The following is a 20,264-nucleotide window of genomic DNA, read 5'->3' on the forward strand; positions in this document are numbered from 1 at the left end:
GGGCAGGTCAGGGTCTTATGTATTTTAGGCAAAAAATAATACGTTGGTATAACTGGTTGTATAACATAAAGAAAAGTGCGAACCTCTCTCGATATAGCTCCCACGTGCATCCCTTCATCCAACAGTTGTTTGAATTCATTTTGGAAGATTGTAGTGGGATCTTTTTTTAGTTTTATATAGTAATTTTCAACCCCCAACTGTCTATATGACTCTTTCAGATAATCGGTGGTATCCATTATAACGATCCCTCCCCCTTTATCTGCCTGTTTAATGATTAGGCTATGATCTTCGCACAGTGTTTTGATTGCTAACCGTTCTTTTTTAGTTAAATTATCTCTTAAGGAGTTTTTTTCTGATTTGTCACACAATTTTCTAAAATCTTCCATAGTGGTTTTATAAAAACTCTCCAAATACGGTCCTCTATATTGTAATGGATAGAATTCTGATTGGTTCCTGAATCTCGTCCCACTGTTCTCTTTATTTTTCACATCATAGAGAGGTATATTCTCAGTTGTTACCATCTCCTCCGTGGATAGAGATTCAAGGATCTCAATCAGAATATCATCACCAGCATCCAATGTAACAGAATAGCCCTCATCCCTTTGATGTTTTAATGAAAAATACCTTTTTTGGCTAAGGGTTCTAACATAACGGTTAAGATCAATGAATAATTCAAAAAGGTTTGGTTTACTTGCTGGGGCAAAGTTTAGCCCTTTTTCTAGGAGGCTAGTTTCATCTTTACTTAATATTCTTTTTGAGAGATTATAAATACCTTTCCCTGATGTTATCTTTTTAGGTTCTTTCCTTTTCTGCTTTCGTCCTCCTCGTTTCCCTCTATATCGTGATCTCTTGATCTTTTTAACATATTCAGATTTTCGTGTCTGTATGGTGGATAATTTTGTTTGGGAGTGATCCCTAAAAAATCTTGTTCCCTTCCTCTTAGGGGGGTATTATATTCCCCTTCTCTCCAATTTCTCCTACTCTCATTTTCATAAGGTCTAGTTTGAGCATATGATCTACGGTACTCTGGGGTTCGGTTTTCAAGGGGATCATACCTATTTCTTGTTGGTATTACAAAGTTACCATTGTATCTGGACCCTCCCTCTCTTTGGGGGTTCTGTCTAGGTTTTGATCTATTATTGTAACCTTTGTTAAATCTTACATTTGTTGTTTCTTGATCAGTCCTATGAAACATCTTTGGACTATTTCTATTTGTGGGGTATTTTGTTTCCCATTTATTTTTGTTATATGTATGTACCTCCCCTTGTTCATAATCTATCTTGTCTCTATTCATTTTGCTATTTTTTCTATAGATTAGAGAATTTTCAAACTCCTCCACGTTTTTGTTTACTTGTTGATCTCTTTTCACAAAATCGGGATCACCTACACATTTCTTTAGTTGATCTTGTATCCCCTCTATTTCTTTTTGGATCACTTGTACTTTTGTTTCTCTATATCTGATGAGTAACCTCATCAGATTTTTTGAACAATTGTCCAAAACATTATCCCACTCCTCTGTGAAGGTTTTATCCTCTTTAAACGTGGAGGTTTTCAAAATTCTCAAACCTCGTGGTATAAGGTTAAGATCCAAGTATTTTTGTAGTGTGACCTGGTCCCACCAATGTCTAGTCTCATCCATACATAGATTTTCTAGTTTATTAAAAAGATTTTGCATATTATTAACTTCCTCATTGGGAGTTATTTGTTGGATTTTAGTGGGATCTTTCAGATATATACTCCTTCTTTCCAATCTTTCAGTTAAGCATTTTAGGCTAGACATTGTCTCGGATAAATCTACACACCTGCAGCTCCTGTTCACAATAGCAAAACAAAAACAGAAAAGGGGTGACCCTAAGGTCGCACAGAAGCGCTAGTATGTTAACACAATAAAACTTCTAATAGTGTGTATCTATAAAAATCTATTAATCTCTTTGGGTATAACTGCCGCCTCCTGTCAGAGGTATTGTGTTCCTCTGCTAGAAAAACAAGATTTGGGAGTGATAGAATGCTATCACAAGGTGGCGCTGTTTTACCACAAAGTACAATTTACACAGTGCTGTGATATCACTTTGATTTAATAGAAAGACATATTAAAATACAATTCATAAAACACTCAAATGTACGTATAAAATAAAAACAAACAACATATAACATATAATAGCATATATTATGCAGAGCGAAGCATTTTCAATATATGAGGCTTTTTGGTTTGTTCAGATATACTTTGTGAGGCAAAATGACCATAGTTACCAGTCCCTTAGATGCTGTTCCTTTGGGTTTTTGTATATATATTTTGGAGATATTGTCCACTGTATTCCTATTTCTGAGCAATTCGAAATGGGTCCTGCAATGGTTGGACCGGCTCCAGGTATAAGTGTCCAATTTTGTAAACTCCTTTTTTAGGCTCACTGAGCCAATTTCAGCTCACCCAATATTCAGCAGTGTGCAGAAGCTGATGGTTGCAGCGTATCAGGGTGCTGGTACCGGGCTGTAACGGGCTTCCAATACGCGTTTCTCCGCCTTAATGGTGCTCGGCGGCTTCCTCAGCTGGATACCCGACAGCACGCAGTTCTCCCTTTTTATGCGGTGTCCGTTCGCGGGGATTCTCCCCGGGAACTTCCGCATTGTGCGTTTCAAGCCTCATTCTCGTATCCTCTATTTATAGAGTACCGCGGCCATTTTTATTTTTGCGTGTCAAGCCTCATTATCGATCCTTCTTGGATTGCTTTGTACGGTGGCCATTTTTATTTTTCCAAGCCTCATTTTCATATTATCGCCATTCTGTAATCCATTGTGTGTATATTAGTAAAGCCTCATATTTAAATGTTTCCAAGCCTCGTTTGCAAACCCGGAAGTCCTTTATAGCCTCATAATTATAAATATGCCTCTTATTCAATCCATATGCCTCGCTCATATATACATATAATTTATACAAACTAGATATCAAAAAATAGCTGTATATTCTTGATCTTTCATGTGTATATAAAACATGCACTTTTTTTAAAAAAAATAGCGATTTTTATTATTACTATTATTTCACTATTACTTGCTATCTGCACATATGCACATACAGTTATTTATTATTATTATCCTTCTACTACCTATATTGATAAATGTTCTAAAACTTATCACCTCCATTAGCCCCAAAAATAGAGTATGTATATATATATACCTAATTTAAACGATGGTAAGAATACCCCATACAATATTTAGAAAATAATTTTTTTATATAAACAATACAGACTACATATATCTCTCAACCCCAGGTACTAGACATATGCCTATCCCAACCCCGACCATATTTTATGGTCGTAGTAGAGACATGCACATTCATAAATTCATATTAAGTGTGGAGTAGGAACATAGCTTCACACTAAAGGAATTTTTATATATATAAAAAATACACATATAAAGAATATACATAAATGACATTATTGGTGGGTGTATATAACACTAGATTTGAAAGGAGACCCATATAAATATGTGGAGAGAGGGGGGAAACATACTCTCTCCACACACACATGGACTCCTCTATCTCTATATATTATTCATTTCAATAGTGTCGTTAAGACCTTGTGGTACCAAGGTTCTTAATCTAAAAATCCAATAAGCCTCCCTTCTACATAATTGGACGTACCTATCCCCTCCCCTGGCAGTATGGTAAATATGTTCAATACCTATCATAGTAATTCCTCTCATGTCCCCATTTTGACATCTTGACATATGTTTGTACAAACTATTAGTTTGTGTCTTTTTACAGATATTGCGTTTATGTTCCATAAACCTAATGTGTAAGTTTCTTATCGTGCGACCCACATATTGTAGGCCGCATTTACAGCTTAACACATAGATAATGTATTCTGTTCTACAGTTGATAAATTCTTTTATTGGGAACACCTCTTTTGATATTTCAGATGTGAAGTTAATAGTTTTTTTATTATTATTTGTAAATTTACACGACATGCATTTCTCTCCTCCACACGTGTGATATCCTTTTGGTTTTTCAGGTAGCCAGGTGGGTTTCTGTGTATGTTTATCCATGTTCTTAAAAAAACTGGGGGCCAGTCTATTTTTTAGGTTTCTAGATTTTCGAAAAACCACTGTATTTCTTGTTTCTACCTCTGTTTTAATTGCTTCATCTAACTCCAAAAGGTGAAGATTTTTCTTAACAATCTTTTTAATTTTCATCGCTTCAGAGTTATATTGTGTGACAAATACTGCTCTTTTCTCTTTCATCTTATCATTCTTTTTAATGCCCTGTGCTTTGTCTGTTTCTAGTAGTTTTTCTCTATCCATTTCATCTACCACTTTCATGGAATTTAACAGCAATGTTTCTGGGTATCCCTGTTCTAAAAAAGCTTGGTGGATATTCTCACTTTGTTTGTAATACGCTTCTTGAGTGGAACAGTTCCTCTTAATCCTCATAAATTGGCTTTTTGGGATGTTTTGCTTCCATTTTATGTGGTGATTACTATTGTAATCTAGGTACCTATTCTGGTCAACCTTTTTTACATATGTTTCTGTTACTATTTTATTATTTTTGATCGTGAGAGCTATATCGAGAAAGTTCACACCCTCCCCATGATATGTACTAGTAAATTTAAGACCAAATAAATTGTCATTTAAACTATTAGTGAAATTAACAACTGATTCTACATCCCCTTCCCAAACAAAAATTAAATCGTCTATGTACCTACCATAGAGGACCAGGTTCCCCCCACGTCCGCCGCCCCATACATGGTGCTCCTCAAAACGCCCCATGACAAGGTTGGCGAAACTGGGGGCGAACCTGGTCCCCATGGCGGTACCCTTAGACTGTAAATAAAATTGTGAATCAAACCCAAAATAATTATGTGATAAAATAAATTTAATGGACTGTAAAATAAATGTGCTTAACTCATGTGTTATGTCGGGGTCTTGGGTCAAATAATATTTGACCGCCTCTAGACCTATTTGGTGATCAATATTAGAATACAGTGACTCTACGTCACTGGTAATGAAGTAATAATTTTCCTTCCATTCCACCGTTGCAATTTTCTGTAAAAAATGTGTAGTGTCTTTTATATAAGAATTTAACTGAACAACATATTTCTGTAAGTGGCTATCTACAAAATAAGACAAATTATTGGTCATAGATCCAATTCCGGCTATAATTGGCCTGCCTGGAGGGCAGGTCAGGGTCTTATGTATTTTAGGCAAAAAACGCGAAACCCTCACACCCTATCTGACTGATCTTTTCAATACTATCACCTCTTTAGGTTCCCTCCCCAAGGAAATGCTGGAAGCACAAATAATAACCCTACCCAAACCAGGAAAGGATCCAGCCCACTGCCAGAATTATCGTCCGATAGCTCTGCTGAACGGCGATACTAAATTGTTTGCAAAACTTATAGCTCTCAGAATTAAAAACCCTCCCTAGAGCCAAAGGGGGATTGAACCTCCCAGACCTAGCCTTGTACCATGATGCCTGCAAACTGGCCCAGATAAAAACTTTCTTCGAATCGCACTCAGAATCAAGGTGGGTGGACCCTGAGATATCACATGCACCGACCCCAATTGATGATCTGTTTAGAATACCTAAACAACTCCGTCCTGAGCTCTCCTAACTTCTTCCAACCACTAGGGCCTCCATTGCAACCTGGGATGCCTTGATCTCTAGACTCCCCCACCCCATATCTCAACTCCCACTAATTTCATTGAAATCAATATCCAAACTAATACCCAATCTACACCTTACCAGATGGACCACACTAAGTATTTCTAAACTACGTGATATTTTGGAAGGCCAGCATATCCTCCCTTTCTCTGCCCTCCAGCAGAGATTCTCTCTCCCCAAATCTGAACTACTACATTATTTTCAAATTTGCCACTGGTGGAATACTGCCCATACTTCTAATAGTACACCTAATAACTTTGATTCACACATCTATTCTCGCCTTAACCTACCAAACTCGAAAGGGGACGTTACATTTTGGTATAAAACATTGATAGACATTCCAAATTCCCCTAAGTCAAATGCACAGACTAAGTGGGACGTTGACCTAGGTATGACCCTCTCGGACGCTCAATGGAGCAAAATTGTTCTCTCCTCCTATGCTATGTCAAAATGTATGAATCATACCGAGATGCACATAAAACTAATACACAGATTATATTTAACCCCAGCCAAACTACACTCCTTCTGGACCACGTGTTCCAAGTTCTGTTGGAGACAATGTGGTAGTATCGGTCACATATACCACATATTCTGGTCTTGTCCCCTCCTCACTGTGTTTTGGAAGGAAGTATTTGACCTAGCAAACCAGGTCTTAGACACAGCACTATTACCCACTCCATTAATAGCCTTATTCAATATCTTCCCTGACACGGTCTTACCTAACAAACGCTATGTTCTAGGCCATATATTCATTGCGGCACGCGCAGCCGTGGCCCAGTGCTGGAAACAATCCACCCCTCCTCTACTTTTAAAAGTTATTCAGAAAATTAACTTTAACTTCACCATGGAAACACAATATTCTTCCCACTCAGGCTCTACATCTGCTCTAATGGCTCGCTGGTTGCTTTGGCACGAATATGTTACTATTGGAGCAGGTACATCGCACATTCCCAAATCACCCCAATGCGACCCCCTTCAATTCAGCCTTAACGAGATGCAAGCAGAATCCACAGACTTTCCATGATCCCTCAATTCTCCACTCTACGATCTGCTTGTGTGGTTGCATACTTAATGTTTATTTAATTATTTTATAGTTAGATTTATTTGGCTACTATAGATATAGCTTACATTACTATTATGGTTAAATATTTTACCTGATGTTTCTGTTTAGGTCTACTAAATTCTCATTGTGTACTGTATGACGATATTTCTTGCCTGCTTACTTATGTACAGAGTCTATGTACCCCCCCCCTTGCCCCCCCCCCTGTTCCCTCCCCCTTTTTACTTTATTCTGTAACCCTCCATCAAAAATTTTAATATTTTTCAATAAAATATTGATGTTAAAAAATAAAATAAAGAACAAACAGGAGGCAAAAAACAACATTTATATACATGTATAATGGAGCAAAGTTGCTAAAGAAACTAAAAGAATAAACCTTGGTTGACAACAGAGACGCCGGAGCTTGTCACGTGACCGGCTGTCTAAATAGAATAACCCGGCAACAGAGACGCCGGAGCCGGTCACGTAACCAGCAGTCTAAACAGAAAAAATAAGATAAGCCGGGTAACTTAGCAACCAGGACGCCGGCCAGAACATGAGACAGGCCACTCTAATAGGCTATGAGTGGCTTGAAAATAGCCGCTCACATAGCAACGGAGGATGCCTGCATCCTGATCACCTGTTATGGTGTAATAAGCAAGGCTGTACCTCCGTTGTATGAATATGTGTTTGAAAAGTCTAATGATAAGGAATAAACAAGGTTTATTCTATTAGTTTCTTTTGGCAACTTTGCTCCATTATACATGTATATAAATGTTGTTTTTTGCCTCCTGTGTGTTCTTTATTTTTATAAAAATTTATAATGGATTGGATCTTCTCAGCTGGGGCTGATGAGCCATGTGACAAACAATGCTTGGGTATGTAAAGTCAGCCCCAACACAGTCAGCTACCCACCTTTGATAAAGCCACCTGCAGTGGCAAAATGCATCAGTGAGCTGCTTGGATTACCCCTTATGTGCTGATCTATGCCGGATTGTAGCCTGAACCAACCCCCGGAATCTGTAAATTGACTTTAACAAACAGACTGTGCACCACCTCCACGGGCTTCAACATTCATTGCCTCATCCATACCAAATACAAATGTGGATTGGACTTACCACCATACCCTGCGATTTGTCGGTAATTTGTGCCATCTTGGGCCGACCGCACGGAGGATCGGTGGAGGACTCACATACCCTATAAAGGTGCTGCTTTATTTTGTTTTCTTTTAAATGCACAAAATTGTTCACATTGGAGGCCATACTCAGATGGACAATCTGAATTTGCCATAGTACAGGTGCACATTTTGATGGTATGACCAATGACACAGTTAAAAGAAGCACCAAGTGATATTTCAGAGTTTATGGATGCTGAAAGTGGGTATATTAGTCCTTGCACATTCTAATGCATGGATAAACACCAAAAAGGACTTTATAGAGGCATTTGCATGTGACTGGCAAAAGGCACAAACATGGTATTATTATGAGAAGTAATGGATTGTGCAGATCTGAGATGGCAAGTAATTAATCAATTATTTTCCAGAAAAAAAGCTCATATTCACACACTGACACCAGGAGCATATAGAGCTTTCCCATGCAATGTATTAAAGAGTGTGTGACCTAATAATTGAGGTGTGTCCACGACCCCTTTAAAAAAAAATCTAGATTTTTTTTTTATACACAGTGATGCATCATAACCTGCACATGGTGGCCATGCTCACATTCTTGGAGGATGCATGATCGATGCATGGACCCAGGGCCCCCATCAGCAGTGGAACCGGGAGGCAGCTGCAGTGGCAGTGCCTTCCCTCTGAATGCAGAACATGCACTTTTAACAGCCACATAGAGAAATTTCCTAAGGGGGGAGGGGGCAGGTCACATTTCCCTTCATTGGCCATGCCCCCTCTAGTACCTGGGGCCAGCACAGCTGCCCGCTACACCCATTCAGGAAGCCAGGACCCGAGTAATTAGTAATCCTCCCCTACCACCCTTTTGAAGCCACTGACTAACACAAACACATTGCCTAAATGTTATCTGAACCAAATTCAAAAAGTTATGTGTTGATATTAACTGTGATAATAAAGCTAAACAACAAAATGTTTCCCTAGAAGTATCTTTAATACCAATATTGTTGAATAATACATTGTTGTATCATTAGTTTACAAACACAAGTAGTATAAAATAGTTTTATTTAGTCTTATAAAAAGAATACTTTAATAGTCAATATAAATTTTAATCTTAAAAAACACTGTGTGAACATCCTAATTCCTAGAAAATGTAATAAAGTACTGTAGTGGTTCATTTTCCAATGGTTTGTGCTAAATGTATTTTGCTGTTCCATTTTTTTTGTTTTATATATACTGTAAGAGATTTACAAAACATAAGACTCTTGGTTTTTTTACCCTTTGTGTGCCAACATCTCTGTGAGAGACATGCAAAATAGCCACTAAAAATGCCAGCATTGCTCACATTTGTTATATAAATTCAAATAAAAATGTGTAATAAAAGATTATATTTCCTATATAAGGTAAACATTACAGGTCATTATGATGAATAAAAATGTTTGCTTGGCAATTTTCACACCTATTTTGACAAAATCACTTGGCACTCAAAGGGTTAAGATAGATTTATATTCCAAAACAAGCACAAAAAAATGTAATCAGGTATACAAGTATTAGAAATACAAGGAATTCGTCCATGGGAAAGGCTATAAATTTTGATCATTTGTAATCTGATAATTCGTTGGCACTATAATAATGAATGCATTGAAAAAAGGCTATTATATCAAAAACAATTTAACGTTATAACAAAAACAATTTAAAAAAGTTAGAAAAATAGCTTAATGTAACTTGGTAAATTTTAGGGTAGGTCAAAATAACCGAAGTGTGTACAAGTGTGCTCTATCTCACTTTCCCAAAACCGTACACTTGTACATGAGATGTATACAATATTGTACAAGAAACTAGGTTTATCGTCATGATCTCAGGACAGAAACATTTCAATATTTGTGTAATGTAAACCTATTTCTGCAATGTCCAAAACAACATTGCATCAAGTTTTAATATCCAGATTGAATTTAAAGTTATTTAATATACATTTTATTAAATCAATAAAACATTTTTAAGCAAGTTACATTATTTAAAAAAAAAAACAGATATCGATTCACTTTATAAATTTGCTTAAAATTGCCTTTTTTATCTAACATTTGCTATGAGAGCAAACAATTATATGGACAAGCCATCCAATAAATACTATTAGCTGATGTGCTAACTATCTATATATGTGAATAAAGGAATAAAACGTACAATACACAAAACAGAATTCCAGTATTTTATACATTCATTTTTGTTTGTACAAAAAATGATTGAGGATATTGTATTTGTATGTTATTAAAATAACATAGATACACATTTTAAATTAAGTTATCTACTTTGTACAATAAGGATTTAGATAAATTAGTTCTTGATGAGAGGATACCGCAGACACCATTTGGGTTAAACATTTCTTAATCCATAGTTTCCAAAATTGTCTACTGAGAGCTGAATATCCGTAAGGAATAATTATTCCTTATATCTACTTAGTCTCCCAAGCATTTTAGTAACTGAGGAGCAAATGCCGCAAGGTACCCTCCAGCGCTGCCACACACCTTAGGGCATATAAAATGAATATGCCGCAAGGGTTTTTTGCTTGTGGAAATATCTTCGTCTTTAAACTGCATAACAAATGTGGACCGAGCAGAAGATTATATTTGGAAACTATTTGCTTTCAACGATTTAGTTTAAGTGTAGCCTCCAGTAAATAAAGAGACCATTACCAACAGTTGTCAGAAAGTGTAGTAATAATAATTCCAGAGCTCTCTTTTCTTGATTGGTACATGTCAGTTTCTGATAACAGATAAACAAAAAACCAGAAAGCATACATGCTAATTATTTTCTTTACTGGGCATGTGAAAAGTTATTGATGCTTAGTAATAGGAATTGGTGAAATAAGAATAGTAAAAGTACAAAATATAAAATATTTTATGGCCATAATTCATATTTTGTATTGCATGAAAGTATCCTTGTTTAAGGAATTGATATCTTTAACAAGCTTTTGCACTGTGGAAAAAAAAAACAGTTATAAATGTAGTCTTTGTTGTACAGTATTATTCAGTAGAGAAATGTAGCTTTAATTTTTTGTTAAACAATCAATTTAGCCTTTAAAAAACCGATAGAAAACTTTTCTAATATTACAAAAATAAAAAAGTTGTTGAAAAAATCAAATGACTCTTTGGCCTACCATTTGCAGTAACAATTCTTCCATAAAAACTTTGTGTATTTATTCCTTCAACATGATAATTCAGTGCACATAATTCAGTTAAAATCTTTTGTTTGGAGTATTACAGAAACATTTTCTATGCCACATATATTCTTTTAGTTTCATGTTATTGAAATTGAAAGACATATTTTACCTTTGCACTGTTATTATTAGTTGAATTAATTTATTAAAGTCACAAACACTTGGCTTTCAAATAGTTGCGACAGAAATACAGTCCACACAAATGATACTGAAGATGACTTCTATAAAACTAAGTGGGTTATTCATACTTGATCGCTGTTGTGCAAATGCGCAATGTGATCGATGATCAAATTACTGCACATGCAAACAGATCGTAGTGCGCATACGTGAGGCCAAACAGGATCAAAAATCAGAAATTATTCTATTTGCAATCCCATTGCAATTTAAGATATTTGAGGGTGACAACTGGCACTTTTCTGAGAGTGTCTGGAAAAACACAGATGTGCCCAGGCGTTTTAGAGGAGGGTATGGGGTATGTGAGATCAGCCTGAATGTGTCAAAGATTTGTGGAAGGGTCAGACTTATACTTGCACAGACTGGGAAAATTATTCAAAGGTGAGTGAGTTGCATATGGATCTGTAGCTGGTGGCCAATCTGTGATATTTTCACAGACATGCGAAACTCTCTCTGGGAAGTGCCTATGTGATTGCAGGGATCTGCAAATGAGTCAGGCCCTAAGTTCCTAATTTATATTTGTACATACATTTGATGGTTTACATACAAATATGATGTTTGGGCACAGACGGAAGAACCATTCTGCATCACACTTTCTGGATCCAGGTATCTAGGTCCTTTGGATAACCAAACTAAGCTTTAGCATACGCAGGCTGGTCAGTGCCTGAAACCATGGCAATGGTGATCTGAGGCAGCATCCTCAGATGCGGCACGTGGATCTCTTGTAAATGGAAACAGGAGGCATCTATCTCCTAATGACATGGAGTTGCATAGCGGCTTCCTTGCATCTGTGAAATTCCATACAATCATGAATTAGGCCCAAAGTGCACAGATAGGGATGGTCCACACCTACTCGCAAACAAACTACCACCACCCAGTTACACATTAGCAACTAGTGGAGATGCAAAAGATTTGCATCTACAATAACTTGTTAAATATGCACTCAGCTATGGTGCAGAGCAGAAGCATGCAAGAAGTGTCTCCAAAACTGACTCGTGTTCCTCTCTGCATCAGCACAATTATGGCTCTTATGAAAAGGCATCAAACAAACAGATATGACAAAATATTAAATGTCTGTAGCTTAAAAGAAATGATGCGACCGTAGAATATAGCACAGCAGAAAGAGCATTTCTAGGAATGGACAACCAACAAGGAAGTTAGAAAATGGAAATCAGACATAATTGGATTGTTTGTAGGACCATTTTTTTACAGTAAATATCTTCTGCTTTCATGGCTATTCAAAGAGAATTCATTTTAATTGTTAACAGGATGATCCATTTGCCACAGTAGCAAAATGGCAACTTAATTATAAGCGGCCCTTTTAAATTTAATTATGAATTCAGACCTCTTTTTCCTAGCCACCAGATGATTTTAGCCCCGAGGTAAACATTTTGACCAGTATTTACTAATTAAAGCTGTAACAGTGGAAAATCACTTAGGTTCCATGTAATTGAATGGGCGAATAATATATTCCTCCATACTTGTCACCTTGAAATACATGTTAATGAAAATGAAGCTGTTCATTCAGTACTCATTCTTTACAATAAAGCACTTGTAATTGTTCAGTAGTCTCTGGTTGCTGTCTGTGAGAAAATGTCTTTTCACAGATCATCATCATCATCAGACGTGAAGCTGCTCCTCCTACTGCTTCCTTTGGAAAGGTCTGGTGATGTTGTAGACAGAAAGGGGTCTGTTCCATACGGAGACATTTCCTCTAACATCTGTTCCTTTAGAGCGGCGCTGAATGATAAATCTGTAAAATGTGAGAGGGGATCAGAAAATCCAGTCGATCCATCACACATATCAGTTGTTTGTCCAATAGACAGTGGAAGCTGATGCGCATAATCCTCTGAAATATTCTCTCCATATGTTTGCTGCTTGATAACCTGGGAAGTTAGTTCTACTGTGCACATTGCCGGAATGGGCAGACCATGAGCTCGTGCTTGTATTTCAAGTTCCTAAAATGACATAATAGTACAAAATTAAGTACTGATTACCTTGAAATAAGGCAATTCATTTAAATGGCATACTGTATATGAATAGTTTGTATTTGTTCTACAGTAATTTGAATATAAAAGTCATAAGATAATATCTACCACATAAAAGTTGATATTAACTGCAATTTAATTTTCAGTTGATTTTATTAATTTACTGAAAGTTCAAATTTCTGCATTAGAAATTTGTAAGATTAGGGCAGAACAAAGTAAACACTGTATCCAGTCTTGCATTGTTGTTGCAAACAACACAACTAAAAACCATCTCAAAAGTATTAACACTGACAAAGAGAGAACAGATGTTGGTACTTTGGGCAAACATTACGTGCTAGACTTAAGGTGAGCATACACTGGTCTGACTTGTCTAAGGTACAAGTCAGACCCGATTTCCCTTGGTCTCCCCCTTGCAGCTTCCCAAGAGGAGTTCCATATGGTTTGACACTTGGTGTGCCATTTTTATATGCGATAAATTGCATGTGATTTATTGCATGTAAAAGGGCTCCTGGGAGCTACCATGGGAGTTCAAGGGGAATCAGATGCAATATATTGCAGGTGCTAAAAATCGAAATATTTGGATGATTTTATGGTGTTCTTACAGTACCTACACTTTACTTCTTGTCTTCATCCAACATATTCTGTGCAATAAAAAAAATGCAAATAAATGGACCATGGAGACAGAGCACTCATCTATTTTTTGTTTTATATTTACAATTTTTGATATTGCACAGCATATTCCACTTTACAAATGGAAACAACAGTGATAAAACAAACTGGGTAGTAGCAAACTGACATAGAGGTACTTGTTTAGTTTCATGGCGGCCGATATATCGGATGCCAATAGGCCAATATATATCAGCCGATCCGATGCGATACGATGCCATTTTTTACCTGTTCATAACCCCACTATCCACTACGCATGGAGTTTATTTTATATAGTGTGGTGAGTGCAGTAATCCGCATCTGCTCGCCACACGTCGGGCAAGGTGGCTCGCTGCGCTCGCCACACTATATAAAATGAACTCTATGCGCAGTGGATAGGGGGGTTATGAACAGGTAAAAAATCACATCGGATCACATCAGATCGGCCGATCTCGCATCCGATATATTGGCCGCCGTGAAACTAAACAAGTACCATAAACAGTAGTAACCATTTATTCATTCAAATCAGGAGTTTAAAAACACTGCACACCAATGGCAATGGCACCACATGACTTCACATGAGGGGGTGATATCAAGATAGCAGAACTTCTTTGCTATTTTGATGTCAGTCTCTCAGATGGTGTCACCGAGCATCGGCATTAGGTGTTATGGATGATATGTTCATGTACACATCATTAGCATGCTACTTGGGGAAGCTGGGGGTGTCCTGAAGTTCCTGGAGCACCGGACCAGCCACCAGTGTGAGGATAATAGAGGGAAGAGGGGGGGGGGGGGTGGCAAGCAGTCACATCCTCAAAATGCCACACACATGTGTGTGGCTTTGGCACACACAAGTAACACTCACAGTTGCCACACTGGGTGTCACCAATTTAAATTGGGCCACTGTATGACTAGAAACCAGCAGTGCGCAGAACAAAATTACTGTATAAATATATATTATGTGCCCATATTAATTTGAATTTTTTTTTATGCCCTCCTTTATTTTATATTTGTTTTAGCCCATAACATATATCATTGGTTGCACTATATTCTTTGGTACATTTGTATTTTTTCAAACTCCTCCATATTTTGACATTTGCGTCTATGAATATGGCAGATTTAGGTAGTAACCAGTGGTGTTTCCAGGTAGAGCAGCACTACAGTCCAAAATTCAAATAACTAAGCCCCATAAACTTTCTGCGAGCCCTGGCCAGCAATGTTTGCCAGCATTTGGGGTCACAGTTGTTGTGGTTCCCCTGTTTGAATTTTGAACTGTGCTGCAGCATCAGGTCTGGAGCAGCCACTGGCAACAACACCATTATTATACTTATTAATACTAAAACTTCTTTAATTGCCAGTAGCTGCACACCTGACTTTGGACCCGATTCAGACCTGCTCACCAGGCTCACTGATTAGCAAGCAGGTAAACGCCACCCTAACAAACGCCCCCCTCCCGAGCTAAACCCTGTAACATGATGTGATCAGATGTGTACGCTTACACATTCACTCGTATGCAGCCACACAGAGTAAAAATCATTTGATGGCCGCTCACCATTTTTGCTCTCTTAAGTCTGAAAAGTAAGTCTAGACTTACGTTTCATATGGCAAACTATCTTACTGCAACTGGCACCACAAAGCACATACTGCAGAGATGGCATGAGCAAACTTGTTTATTGAGTGTTGGAAGATTCTACTACAAGTCAAGCACAAATATATTTATTTATTAACAGTTTCTTATATAGCGCATACATATTCCGCAGCGCTGTACAGAGAATATTTGAACATTCACATTAGTCCCTGCCCCAGTGGAGCTTACAATCTATATTCCATACCACATGTACACATATTTAATTGTAAGTACTGCAAGTTTTCAAACTACAGTATACAGTACTGTCCAAACCAATGTACAGTTTATTTAATCCTATTGGAATGCATTCATACAGCTGAAAGGTCCCTGTGAAAGGTTAAATACATTTTGAAGTTGCAAATGACCACAGAGCGTGACAGGGTTTATAAATAAATGATACAATCTGACAAAATTGATGCAGAAGAATTTGAGGATATTTTTGATCATATTTAACCAACCTGAATACGAAGCAGCAATCTTCGGTTGGCTTGTTCTAATTTTTTTTGTCTGTGTTCTAATTCTCTACCTCTTTGTTGTTCTCTTTGTAGCCACTTGATGTATTCTACTGAAGCTTTTAAAATAGTTCCTTTGTTCCAGCGCATATCACTGCAAAATGGAGAAATAACCTTTTCACAATTGTGCGCATCAGCAGAATTTATAAGAACTTACAAAATCTTTTACATTAACCTGAAATAATGATTTACATGACTATTATTCACTGTTAGATATTATTGCTTCTGAATGGAAATTTTAATAGAATAGTTAAGAAGTCCTTATATAGTAAAATTGATCCTGGAATGAAAATATGTGTCAAAAGAAACTAATAGAGAGACTTTTTGTGAGAGTACTAAATGTATTATCATGATTCTACCATTACAGTTTTTATATTTTAAGTGAAAATTGCTTTTATTATTAACTCTGAGATTAAAATCTATGTGCAGTACTTATACATTAATAGAGTAGAAAACGTACATTGCCAAAGAATTCAGATTACATTTTAAAAGATCATTTTAAGCATAATATTCTTTATATGTCACTCTTTTCTGGAAAGAGAGAGGGGCTCATTGTGAAAAGTAAAATAAACTAGGTTCTGAATAGTGATACTTATTCAAAACTGTACGTAATAGGAAAGTATAATATACATAGAAAGCTATTCAGCTATTTATTTCTTTTCTAACCTGAGATTATAAAATATATTGGCCTAAATCTAATCTTATCTGTAAAACACATTCAACAGCTAGTGTAAATACACATCTTATAAATGATGAGATATTACAGTATGAGTTTCTCTTGCCATAGGTTAAATTGTACAAATACTTTGTATATTATACCATTAAATTAATATTGGGTAGAACGCAGTGAAAATTCTGATGTACTATGCATACAGTATATAGGAATGGCAATGATGCAAATTACTCAACAAATATGTATTTTATCTATCTACAGATGGAACAGCTCTCAATGGAGCTGCTCCCGGCGATTCTATCTCCATTCGCCACCGCCTTCAGCTGCGACCAGTCAACAGAAGGGGGCACGCACGCAGAAGACGCTCGCATGCCCAGTTCTGTCCGAGGCTGTAGCCGCCCTCTGTTGCCCTCCGCCAGTCTCCATGTATCTTTATATATTTTCTTTTAAAAAAAATCTATTCCAGGAAGTAAATATGTGAAGTTGCACAATGGCACATGCATTTTTGGACAATATATCAAGATACAGTATGTACCCATTGGGCTAACATTTAGTCTTTTAGGATATGCTTCTAGTGCAAGTTCAAAAATGTATAAGCACATGTAAAAAATTGTACTAAATGAGATTGTTTACAGTCTATTTGTATCTTTATGAGATGAGATGCAGGAGCAGACAGCTTAAGAAATGAGATTGTTTTCCACATGCAATTAACTTGAACAAGACAACACCTTCCTGTTTTGACTCAAATGGGTGTTTCATAGGATTCAAATTGAATATACTTATAAAAGTTTATAGAAACTCATTAAACCTAATAAACTTGAGTTTAATGTGCAATAAAATTGTATTGTAAATGGCAGTTTGTACATAGCCTTAGACAGTCACAAGTGTGCTTATTATTGGATTATATTAAAAAAGGCCAAAACAATTACTTTAAACATTTAATTACTGTTTTATCCAATAAAAAGCGGATATAAACTTACGGATCATTTGACTTTGGGATCATTGTTCCAAGTTCTTTGATCCTGTAGTTAATATTATATCGTCTCCGCCGTTCAACTGTTAAATAGAAAGTAAGTATTCATGATGTTCCATTCCAAATTACAGTTGTAGATAGCAGTAGCAGCCTTCCAAAGTACTAAGGGAAAACTGCTCTGGCTACAACAGGTGAGTATCAGCGGTACTCTGGGGAAACACATATTCCAACATTTCATAACAATGTAAATTCCCCTGATGAAGAACAATTTGGTTCTGAAATGTTAAAATAAATTCCTTGGTGCTTTATTTACCTGTGGAATGCAGCAGATACTGCTGCATATTGCGACCACTTGTTCAAATAGAAGTCACAGGTACTCTGCACCCACTAAATTAACTAACAGTAATAAACAGTGGATATTTAGTTCATGTATTGATCAATGCCTTTAAGCTTGCAGCCTCCTTCACAGGACCTCAGTTTTCTGCAGGTCCTAACCTATTGCTCATCTATACATATATATATATATATATATATATATATATATATATATATACACACATATATATGTACAGTATTTATTTAAAATCATCATACAGTATGCTACTTGTATGGAACAACTTAGAAGTTGGCATATTATTCACCTGTATTAGTGCTGCTTCCTTTATACATTTTGGGCCTGATCCTGAATCACTCGCAAAAGCAAATTCTCTCTCTAATGGATAAAACCATGTGCAGGTGGGGCAGTTGTAACATGTGCAGAAAGAGTTAGATTTGGGTGTTATTTTCTTTTTTTGTGCAGAGTAAATACTGACTGCTTTATTTTTACACTGCAATGTCGATATCAGTTTGAAGTACAAACCCCACCCAAATCTAACTCTCTCTGCACATGTTACATTGATACATCTGCCCCACCTGCAGTGCACATGGTTTTGTCCATTAGAGAGAGAATTTGCTTTTGCAAGTGAACCAGAATCATGCCCTTTGTTTGTCCATACTTGTCATTATTTGACGATGGGCAGCAGTATTTTTGCTACAGAAAATAATAGCATTTTTCCTATCAATCGTTAGAGAGGACACTCACCAATTATTTTGGCAGAAGAATTGTTTTCATTTCACCTCATAAAAGGTAATATACAGATGGAGCTGGCCTTTTTCTTGCAGGGGCTGGCGATTCTATCCAGCCCCTGCATCCAGCGGCCGGCTCTCACCAGGGGCACGCACGCATGAGACGCTCGCTTTCTCTGCCGCCTCCCATGCCGCCTCCCCTGGTGCCTCTCGCTGCCCCACCGTCCCCCCTATACCTGCCTGTCTCCCTGAAGAGGAGACGGTCAGGATGCCACCATGGCGCCACCCTGACACTGGGACGCATGTGCGTGTGAGACACACACGCGTCCCAGTCAGATAAAGAGCCTCTGTGCCGGCGATCGCCAGTGCAGGGATGCTCGCAATCCCGGGCAAGGTTTAGAGGCGCTCCATCTGTATTACAAAACTTATCTCATAGATGAATGTGAAGGTAGTGTTACCTATTGGTGTCCATATATCATTTACCACAGCCTTGGTTTAAGAGCAGCTGTGTTACAACTGTAATTATGCTACTTGTGTTTCTTGATTATCCTCTGCCAGGGCTGGTCTTGGCCATAAGGGGACAGGGGAAACTCCCTGTGGGTCTCACTGCCTGCCAGCCCACTTTCTCTTCTAAGGATCAACATCCGGACAGTGCACTTGAATTGTACATTATGCATAGGTCACCATATACTGCAATATAGTGTATTTTTTACAGTGCTCCTATTAACCTTGCACATTATCATGCATGCACTAGCAGTTTTTACTATATATATATTTATCAAGGATTCCAGCCCATGCGCTTTCTAATGTTTAGTGAAACCAATGTGGTGGCTGGCTGCACCCACTCTGGATGCTGGACACATGTCCACTGCCATAGCATTGCCCTAGTCCAGGCATGTCCAAACTGTGGCCCTCCAGCTGTTATGAAACTACACATCCCAGCATGCCTTGTCATAGTTTTAGCATTCCCTAATAGCAAAACTGTGGCAAGGCATAATGGGACTTGTAGCTTCACAACAGCTGGAGGGTCATAGTTTGGACATGCCTGCCCTAGTCTAATAATGACCTATATAGTAGCACTTCTCAATCATCCACTATTTTCCAGCCTACCTACAGATGTGTGGTAATACACTGTACTGCACCAAACATTTCCATTTTAGCCCCGGCGATACGGCCGTCTCAAACACTTTTCATCTTATTCACATAAATAAAACAATGAAAATGACAAATCTAATTTGTTGGTTTAAACTGATCAATAAGATGTGCAACATTTTACATCTGTGTGCAAATGAGTCTGAAGCTGTATATACTGTAGAGTGCAAGGATTCTGGGAAAGTTGATCTGAAGTGTTTAATAAGTATATTGGATTTTTTACTAGACACTTTGTTAAACCCTGTATAGAACTTTATGTAATGATTTCAAATTCAGGATCACTTTGAGTATGTACAGGTGCCTCTTGTTTAAGACGCAATAGTGTTGCTGTATATGGAGGCCACCAAGTAAGTAACACCACCTTAACATTCATCTATGGAATTGTATGGAAATCGGTGCCATTGGTGTCCTAATCTTTAATGG

The 20,264-nt window shown here is 37.4% G+C and overlaps 1 protein-coding gene across 4 annotated transcripts in view; it reads right to left on the reverse strand.

Annotated features, from left to right (window-relative positions):
* Positions 1-8,845: 8,845 nt before the first annotated feature.
* TFEC (transcription factor EC) overlaps positions 8,846-20,264 on the reverse strand; it is a 74,434-nt gene continuing 63,015 nt past the window's right edge. For all 4 annotated transcript variants that reach the window (XM_083182785.1, XM_083182787.1, XM_083182788.1 and 1 more), the window contains 3 exons: positions 17,632-17,707; positions 15,925-16,072; positions 8,846-13,164 (listed from right to left, as the gene is read on the reverse strand). In XM_083182785.1, coding sequence (XP_083038911.1) covers positions 12,808-13,164; positions 15,925-16,072; positions 17,632-17,707 — 581 coding nt within the window. In that variant the 3' untranslated portion in view covers positions 8,846-12,807. The remainder of the gene's footprint in view (positions 13,165-15,924; positions 16,073-17,631; positions 17,708-20,264) is intronic.

The sequence above is a fragment of the Crinia signifera genome, chromosome 4, assembly GCF_055691185.1.
Source record: "Crinia signifera chromosome 4, ASM5569118v1, whole genome shotgun sequence".
Lineage (NCBI taxonomy): Eukaryota > Metazoa > Chordata > Amphibia > Anura > Myobatrachidae > Crinia > Crinia signifera.